The following is a 9,816-nucleotide window of genomic DNA, read 5'->3' as shown; positions in this document are numbered from 1 at the left end:
CCCCTGGAAGTGTGAGAGTGCTTCAAAGTTGGCCCTGCCAAGCTGCCCATCTCCTCCCTGCAGGCCCTCTGCAGCTCTGCCTCCTGTGATGAGTAAGGGCTCAGGTTCCTCACTGTCCTCCCCCGCTCCTTCCCACCTCCTTCCTCCTTCCCTTCCCCAGCCCCATATTTTTTTTAATATAATATAAATTATATTCTTTAATCTTCATAAATTCTTTGAAAAAGTTTGATTTTTTTTTAATTTTTAGATGAGCATGGCACTTGAATCAACTTAACTTCAGATAATTTTCTATTGCTCTTCATTTCCTGAATGATCTAGCTTTGTTTCCTGGGTTGTCCAGCTGTGGCTCAGGGGCTGGAATCCAAAAAGCCTTCAATGCCTGTGGAATAATTAGAATTCTACAAATCAAGTCTTGTAACTGGAAATCATTTTCAACTAGATTTTCTCCTGGTTTTATATTTTGTACTCAGTATAGACTGCATTTTAATCAATTGAAGAACTCTTTGTTCATTACAGTGTCTTCCTGGGATGTGGTAAAAATTGCTGTGATCATAATGGCTCTCAAAGGATGCTTCAACTTTAAAACATCAGAGGAACAAGAATCAGCACCAGCTTAATTTTCATCCAAATAAATTCTGAGACTTCTATTTTTGACAAAATGCTTTTATTTCCAGTTTTAAATGATATATTGTTAGAAGCTTGCATGAAATATCAAAAGGCGCTAAGTCACAAAAACTGTGTTAAAAAGATCCACTGAAATAAAGCACAACAGAAACCGCATAGAGTAAGGGACTGTGAGATTCCTAAGGGAAGCACCTTGGGTTTCGTGTACATGTGTGGCAGTGGTGGTCAGTAGTCATCATAGTTGACACTGGCTCCATGCCTAAAGCTATGGGGGCTCCGGGGTCCAATGGCAGAGTCTTCATCATAGTGACGTTGGTAGTAATCACCATAGTAGTCATGTCCATTTCGATCTCTATTTAGCCAATAGGTGATGTCATCTTCAAATTTCTGGAGGAAAAGAGAAAGAATGATAGAGAATGGATTTAAAGACACACAGTCCCCTAAAAATCACAACTTACCAATGGCTTTTCTCTATGGTGGATTTTCTTCAATGATTAATAATGCTTACTATGAATAACTATCTCCTCCTAATGTTCTTATACACAGATATCAACATGACCAGATACCAAAAAGGGGTATTTTTCCTTAAAAGATTTCATGTCTCCACCTTAAAACTTTTGTTGTACTAGTTGTAAATATACCCAGACCCAGCAACAGAAAATAGACTGAACCAAATAGCCATGTCTCATTTCTTATGTCCTATTTCCCCAGCCGGCCTCTCTCCCCACCAGCCCACCCTGCAGGAAAGTGCACCCACCGCTTCGTCAAAGCCCATGTAGAGGAACTGCTGGTACCACTGCTGCACCTCTGGCCGAGTCCGGTCCCACAGCTGCCGCTTCTGGCGCTTCATGCTGCTCAGGAACTCTTTGGCTCTATTCTCATCCATGGCCACTTTTGTCTCAGTCAGAGCAGGTGCTGAAATGAGCAATTTCCACCCCGAAATTGCAAAGAATGATTTTTTTTAAAAAACAGCAGTTTTGTTGTTGTTGTTGTTGTTGTTGTTACTAGAATCGTACTGTGGGTTGAACTACTTTTTAAAATTTATCCGTAGTAATTGTACATATTTATGGGGTACAGTGTGATAACTCAGTACACATGCAATGTATAATGATTCAGTTGATAATTAGCATTACCATTTCCTTAACCATTTATTATTTCTTCATGTTGGGAAGGTTTGAACTCCTCTCTTGGAGTTCTTTATAAAATATGTAACAAATTGATATGAACTATAGTCACTAGAACATTAGAGCTATGCTGTTGAACATTGGAACTTATTCCTCCTACGTACTTGTCATCCAATCTCCATGTTTCCCCTTTCCCTCAAGAATGTGTAATAAGAATTGTAATGCAAAAAAAAAGAGTACATGTATAATGGCATAATTTTGGTGTGAACATACTTTACATACAGAGTTACAAAAAATTGTGCTATAAATGGGTAATCATGAGTATAAGGCATTCCACTATTGTCGTGTATGTAAAAAATAAGTAAGTAAATAAATAAATAAATAAAAAGTAAATAATTTAAACTAAAAAAAAAAAAGAATAACTTTTGTTATTGGAGTGTAGCCACTCTTATACACCGCATCATGTACAGGATGGCTTTGCCTCTTGATTATTCTTTCATGCATCTGAGAAAATACAGCTTCACGTCGTCAGCTCCCTGCTCTTTGCTCACAGCATTTTCTATATGTGTACAGCCACTTAAAAGAACTGGGACTCACTTTCAACATGTAGCTTTTCAGGGTAGCAATGAAATTCAGCTCTTCCCCTGAAGATCCCTTGAAGCCCAGGGCTCAGCAGGGGCTGGTGGCTTAACCCCTGGCCTCTTCATTCAGGAAACAGAAATGGATATTTAGTGCCACACATGCTTAAAGTGTATGTTCATTTCATATATAAGCAGGGGAATGTAGTGCTTGTTTAGGGGATGAAGTAAGAAAAAAGAACTGGACGGATGCACCTTGAGAGAGCAGGGATCAAACCCACCTAGCAGTGCAACAGGTGTTCATCTCAGGCTGCTGAAGGGCACAATGTCCTATGGAGGCGTCTCTAGGCCTCATAGTCTGATCACTACCCATTCTGTTGCATCTCAAAAGGTACTAACTGTTGCTTGAACTGCTTCCTTTAACGTCTTCCCATCATAGTCTCAGTGTCTTAAATGGTACCACTTCAGTAGGATGTGCCTAGGAGACTCGGTGTTGTTAGGAAGAACTTATGGGATAATGAAACTAATAACATGGATAAACATCAGGGCTTGTTGCATGGTCTGTACACAATAGGTGCTTAATATGTGTTTCTTGGCTTCATGTGAATAAGATTCAAAGATACACACCCAGGAGTCATGATTATCTCAGCAGTTTGCTCACGTCTGATAGGCTGGCTCTGTGAGAGTTGCTCACCCCCAGCCTAGGGAGGGGACATTTCTTTCCAGGTAATCCAGGGCCCTGTGAGTGGCCAGAAGGAAGCTGACAGCCCCCTCCCAGGGACTACTTTCTCTGGGAGGGGTCACCTGAACTCCAGGCACCTGTAGGGGATCCCTGAGAGACAACTGAGAACTATGGGAACAAGTGATTAAGGGCCTCACTTTGGAAGCAGACTTTAGCCTATGAGAATCTCCTGTAAACCAGGAGGGGGAGAAAGAATAAGTGATCAAACTTCATATCAGAAATGTGGTTGCACTTTTTAATTTCTAGGATAATTTCATAGAATATACTGGCTGGGAGAGGGAAAATGACATTCATGAGACCACACTATGGATCCAATTGACCTGGCGGCAATAGGCCCAGAACCCATATTTTGTGACTATTTTGACAATATCTTACTGCTGTCTACAATATTCATCTTAGAAGCACTTCTTCCAGCAGAAATTGGCAGTTAAAAGGTATCCCTATGGAAATGCCCTTCCACAATTTCTAATTACAGAGAATGCCACAACTATGTAGTTCTAAGCCCACTCCTGCAATGACTTCACATGCTCTGAAGGATATGCCCAAGTTTAGATACAAGCTCTAAAGTTCTTCATGGATCTAAAATAAATAGCATTCAGTTGACACTGTTGTACTGACAGCTTTCCAAAAAAGAACCTACACACATTTACCAGCAATAATATTTATCTAATCAAATACCACACCACATACCCACAGAATAAACCCTTCATATCTTCAAATCTTTTAAGAAGTAAGTACTCTTGATTTTCCAAATACAAGACTGGACACATTCAATATTATCATTTCATTTCCATCCAGTTAAGAATGCATCCCTTATCTATTTGGGGCATATTTACCTTCTCGTTTCTGAAGCATCTGCTTGAGTTTATTTGCACTTATGCCACCTAAAGGAATAAAAACAGAAATCAATTTCAGAGTTGCACTGAATCCTTGAATTTTCAACTGTAAAAATAAGTTGGTAAAAAATAATCTCAGACCCCTGTCTTGATTGCTAGCTTGGTAGTGTTGCATATTTAACACTTTTTGCACTCTTGATTATTCAGGAAAACAATCTGGGGTTCCTGAAGCTAATGTCAGTGATGACTATGGCTGACCAAGGACATTACAACTGGAGCTACTTCCTGGGATAAGTGACATAATTCTTGGAGGCTGGTGTCTAATCATGAAGGACAGCCATCTATCATGTGTACCTTCCTGAAATCATTTACTTCATGGTGTAACTCCTCCATCCAATGGAGTCCCTCAAGTTCCTATTCATCCCAATCTTCAGAATATGAGATTATGTGGAAGTATGGTTTTGCAGTTAAGGATCTCAGAATGATTATTATTCTGGATTCAGGGTGGGCTCTAAGTCCAGTGACTGGTGTTGCAAAAAGAAAAGGAAAAAAAAAAAAAAACAGGCAAGGCAGAAATTAGGACTTGGGCTGCCACAAGCCAAGGAATATTCTTTAGCTCTCTTAAAAATCAGCCCAGTTTTGCACTTTGCTCTGATCATCCTATAATCAAGCTTTTTTTTTTGGGGGGGGGTGTCTTTTTCATTTTTTTTTTCTTTTTTAAAATTTTTTTTAGTTGCTCAAAACATTACAGTGATCTAGATATCATACATTTGATTCAAATGGGGTACGTAATCTTAATCTTATTTTTCCACGTGTACAGATTGCAGGATCACATTGGTTATACAGCCACGTTTACACATAGGGCTGTACTAGTGTCTATTTTATTGTGCTGCCCTTCCTATCCCCCCTCCCCTCCCCTCCCCTCTTATAATCAAGCTTTATTAAGATCATTTGCTATTTTATTTATTCTGTTTTTGAAAGAGTTTCTAATAAGACCAGTTATTTTAATAGAAAAATAACATGTCTGTCCTAAAAGAAAACCCACCTCATTGACCGTACAGAAGAATTTGATCCTTAACTGCACTTGTCTCATGAGAGGTGGACCCAAAGCCTCCAGAGAAAACACTTGAAGCATCCTGAGTAGTGAGTAGAGCATCTTTAAGTGTAAGAAACTGGAAACTAGGTGCAGCATGGGGAAATGCCTTCTTGACAGGGTTCTTAACCTCAGTCCATGGACAGATTCTAAATTGTCCAGAGAAAGAAAATTGTGCCTCCATCTGCAAAGGTACAATTTTGGTGGACTAGAAGCCAAATGCTCAAAAGTCTCTGGGTCAAAAAAAATTAAGAATCTCTGCTTTGAGCTGGGGGTGTAGCTCGGTGATAGAGCATTTGCCTGTCTTGCACAAGGCTCTGGGTTTGATCCCTAGTCCTGGTGAAAAAAAAATAATTCCTGTTTTATTTGTCAATAATACTTTAATAAAACCAGGGGGAGATTTTTTAAAAAGAACCCCTGCTTATATAACTGACTACGTAGTTGAGGAAATATGTCACAAGAGTCACCAGCTGGCTGCTCACTGCTCTAAGCTGAACTGTATTATTAGTGTGCCTGTGCGTACAAAATTTGAATGTAAACCTCTCTGGACCACATTGCTCACACAGCCCATGGTTTCTAAGCAGCCTCCTCACCTATTAACTCCTGTAGGCTTTGGGATCTGGGGGTTACCCCCTTCCTTTCCAATAGTTTCACCTTCCAAGGAACCTACTGGCCTGGCCTCTGGGATGGGATAACAAGCTTCTAGAACTTACTAAACTATTTTCTCCCAAGCATTTCTGTCATAACTCATGGGTACAGTGGCCACACTTTCTAGCTCTCCAAGCTTAATTTATACCAATTGTCCTGATCAATTCATGACAGTGCCTCCTTTTGCTCTTCAGAACATTCCATTATGGATGATGCTTATATAACCATCCTCTATTTGTAGAGGTTGAATGACATGGAAATGGCTTGGGAAGCATCTCTAGAGACCACACTAAAGGGAGGGGGATAGAAGTGTTTCTTGTTCTCTTGTCTTGCATAGGAGGGCTGGGTGTCTGCAGCAACATCAGGGACTGCTCTGATATTTGATTCCGTCCACAACCTCTCATTTGAAGAGGTCATGAAAAACATGGAGTGGTGGTCAGAGGAGAGTGTCCAGGGCAGACTAGGGCCCGAGGATGTGTAATAGGAGAAAAAATTGAAGGCATTTTGGTATACACCTATAAACTTCTGGAAGGAGGACTAGGATTTGACCACTGGATCCTAGATTAGGGCATGAAGTAATGTTTCCAATGCCTGGGCAGCCACCAAAAGATGAAACAAGTGGCCCGAGAAGTTTCTGTTAGGAGATACTGAGAGCAACTGAGCATAAATCAACAGAGTTGAGTACTTGACCAGGCTACCATAGAGAGAATTATTTGATTAGATGGGGTGGGGCTACTCTTAAAGGCTGAATTTCCCTTCTAACCTTAAGAAGCAATGAAGAAATCTATGAAAATATTTGCCAAGCAGATTGATACATTTCTTGGCACTAAAATTAGCATTCATAAATGGCATAACACTTGTCAATCTCTGAAAACTCTCAGGTAGTGCATACAGAATTATCACTCCTCCATCTGTTTGCTTTCTGTGAAAGTGCTTAACAATTAATGAGTGAAATGTGGTCTTACATTGAAATAGATATGGGACTTAGGTATTTATCATAAGGCTGCAATTTCTTGCAGCGAATGTCTGTTACTACTGCTCCAGAAATGAGAGTTCCACCAAATCTCAGCTATGCCACTGAAAGGAATAAAAAACAAATAATGGATGTGATGTATTTTCTGTAGACATTTTTTTTATCCCAACATCATCGGTTATTATTTCTAGGCTGTGTTAATAAGCACTTTAGTATTTATCAAATCTAGTTACCTGGAATCAAATTGCCTAGCAGATTCAGAATTACAAGATGCCCCTTTGAAGGTGCTACTATTAATAAATTTATCAAGAAGGGATCATTTTCTGCATTAAATTTTTTTGGATCTCATAAGGAGTCACCTTTAGGATTCCTTAGAGATTTTCATTTTCCGTCTTAAGACCTTCCACATGTGTTCAACTTAATGAGGATAATATTTTAAATGACTTCTACAGCAAAGTTCTTGGCATGGACTAAAGGAAATATGAGCCCTGGAAATGAATGGCTTCTAGCCAGCATTCACATGACTTATTCAGATGTGCTTCTTTAAATGTGAGAAAGAGGAGGGGGTACATGCATCACATGACGGGAGATTACTGATTAGTTTCACCTGTGGTTGTAATTTAGAGTAACAACCTCCCCAGCCTGAACACTGCCCACCCCCCATTCTACAGATTCTAGGACCCCCACCCCTTGCCTGTGTCCCCTCAGCCTGGAGTTTGTTTTGAATAAGCAAAATACAACAAGAGAGCAATCTAGTGGGCCTTCTATTTCCATTAGATAGGGCCCAGCTGCTTTGTGACAGAGCAGGCACCAGTCTCAGGTGTGGGCAAGCCGGTCACTTTGTGCTTTCTGGCCCCAGTCCCTTAGCAGTAAATCTGAGGTTCCAATACCTGAGTTGTAGCCTCAAAGATGCTACAGGAGGTCAGCTGTGAACCATAAAGGATCAAACCCGGGGAGGGTGGTATCTCAGGACAAAACATATACTTTGGGATTGAGGCTCTTAAGGCAGAATCTGTGGATCAGGAAAGCTGTGCCTGCCCACTTCCTTCATTCTGAGTGTGCCTGTGAAGGCACTTTAAATGGAAAATGGTCAGGGAATCATCCACACTTTCAGCCTGTTCTCTGAGAGATCCAAGAGACAGAGATGGTAAAGCATTACTGCTTGGAGAGCAGTTCCCCCTCTGGGGTGAGGCCTGCCCTCCGCCTTGCAGACTGGAACCATATTAACTGTTGCCCAGCGCCTGCCTGGAAGGGAATCCTCCTCAGGATGCCATCAGCCTCCCCCGCGGTTCCCTCCAAGGACAGACACCACCCCCGTTAAAAACCCCTGAGTCCCTTGCATTAATCCCCGAAACTCCTCCTGGCTACCTTTCAGACCTCTTTTCACAAGGGTGCCTCTCAGATCCGGGACCCTCCGCCCCTTGGTCCTGCCTCTCTTTCTCGGCCTGCTGGAGCGCACCACTTCACACCACTTTGGCAGAAATATAGAACTTGTTCTGCTCCAACCTCTTGGTCCTGTTCAGGCTGAGGTTGGGCCCCAAGGCCGCATCCATCTCCGCCGGTACCCAGGCAGCGCCTCCCTGGGTCAGCCCCACCCTGGGACGAGGCTCTGTTCCCCGCCTCTCAGGGCCCCACTCACCTGGACCAAGGCACAGCAGCAGGAGCAGCGCCAGCCCGGTCAGCGCCAGGACAGCGGGCCGAGTGGAGGACGCGACCATGGCCGCGGTGGGTAGGCAGGAGGGCGAGGGGTGCACGCCGAGCTGCTGCCCTGGGAGACTGGGCTGGCGCAGAGAGAGGAGCGGGCTGCAGGCGCCGCTGCGGGAGCTCCGGGTGTCCTTGCCGGGGGCGGGACCCGCCTGGTGGGCGAGAAGCCAAGCGGGCTCCAGGCCCAGCGCCACCGAGGCCAGTTCTCCCTGGAACAGAGAGCCCAGTGGCGTGCACAGCCCGCTGCAAAACTGTGAAGACCAGTTAGGTTCCCCGCAGCCAGGGAGGGGCAGAAGGCATCCACGGGATGCCCACCCTGCCAGCCAAGCTCGGGGGCTCCGGACACCGCCTCGCTCGCCCACTTTCTCCGCCCTCCCAGCAGCTCAGACTGCTCTGTGGTTCCTGCTGGGCACGAATCTTTTTCTATAAGCTTCCCCATCTCGGTTCTGTCTGGGCTCCAGACCCTGCTCCTGCCTGCCTTGGCTTATAAGGTCACCTCTGGAATTTCCTCCATTCCTGAGCTGCATTGAAAGATGGCTTTGGCGGTGCTGTGTCTTGTGATATATGAAAGACTCCTCAGTCTGGGTCCAGAGCTGCAGCGCAAAAAAACATCTAGCCACTCCTCTGAGAAACCAGCACCTCTGAGGCAGAGCTAGGGCTCCCCCTTTGTGCCCTGTGTTCCAGGCCGCCTAAGCCGGCTGTGTGAAAGGGGAGTGATGAGAATGCGAACTGCCCACCCAGTTCCAGACCTGTTCACTGTGGAGGACACTGAGAAGCCAAGTAGGACTGGGCTGGAGTGTGGCTCAAAGGTAGAGCTTTTGATTAGCCTGTCAAGGCCCTGGGTTCCACCTACCACACAGCAACAAACAAAAGCAAACCTAAATTCCTTACTGGCCTTTACTAGGTCACCTCAGCTCTCTTTAGACTTCCTCTACCAAATGATGGTGATGGGAAATTAGTCTTTCCCATTTGAGATCTGCCTGAGAGGCAGCTAATGACCTGTAATCTTCATTTACTTTCTTGTTTTTTAAACCCTCCAGTGGCTAAGTGCTTGGCACCTCTCCCTGTAATGAGCTCTCCATGTTATGCCGTTGACTTTCTCTAGCAGGCAGGAGGAAAAAGAGTCTGTTAACTTGAGTTCACAAAGACAGATGGGGGCAACTAAAGAAGAAAAGTGCTTAGTGAGCCTCAGAGTTACAGGACAATGACTCCAGAGGTACAGGCAGCCTGTGGTACCAGAAAGAAAACATGACACATCAAGTATCTTAGAGAATGCTGGTAATCCCTTCAGGAGACCAAATTTATAAAAAGCAACTGGGTATAGATTTAATTTTGCCTGAGGACAAGAAATTTATCCACTAGGAAGAAAATCAAAATTCTGTTTGGTTTGGTGTAGAAATAAACATTATGTGTGTTAATTATGTCTTATTTATCTTATTTATCTTGTGGGGCTCCTCCTCCTTGCCCCATATCTCTACAAGTATTTACTTCTAA

At 43.4% G+C, this 9,816-nt stretch overlaps 1 protein-coding gene across 1 annotated transcript; it reads right to left on the bottom strand.

Annotated features, from left to right (window-relative positions):
• Positions 1-667: 667 nt before the first annotated feature.
• Ecrg4 (ECRG4 augurin precursor) lies at positions 668-8,850 on the bottom strand. The gene is made up of 5 exons (XM_077792014.1): positions 8,819-8,850; positions 8,258-8,531; positions 3,905-3,952; positions 1,382-1,539; positions 668-1,011 (listed from the first exon to the last, which is right to left on the bottom strand). The coding sequence occupies exons 1-5, from the start codon at positions 8,834-8,836 to the stop codon at positions 850-852; spliced, it is 660 nt and encodes a 219-aa protein (XP_077648140.1). The 5' UTR covers positions 8,837-8,850; the 3' UTR covers positions 668-849.
• Between the last annotated feature and the right edge of the window lie 966 nt (positions 8,851-9,816).

Source organism: Urocitellus parryii, chromosome 12 (assembly GCF_045843805.1).
Source record: "Urocitellus parryii isolate mUroPar1 chromosome 12, mUroPar1.hap1, whole genome shotgun sequence".
Classification (NCBI taxonomy): Eukaryota; Metazoa; Chordata; class Mammalia; order Rodentia; family Sciuridae; genus Urocitellus; species Urocitellus parryii.
The sequence above is the reverse complement of the archived record's forward strand: the minus strand, read 5'-3'. Positions and strand labels throughout refer to the sequence as shown.

Coding starts and splice junctions, on each gene's coding strand:
- Ecrg4 (XM_077792014.1), bottom strand. Junction 3,953..8,257: donor GCTGCTGTGCCTTGGTCCAG/GTGAGTGGGGCC, acceptor TTATTCCTTTAG/GTGGCATAAGTGCAAATAAA. Junction 1,540..3,904: donor GATGCTTCAGAAACGAGAAG/GTAAATATGCCC, acceptor TGCTCATTTCAG/CACCTGCTCTGACTGAGACA.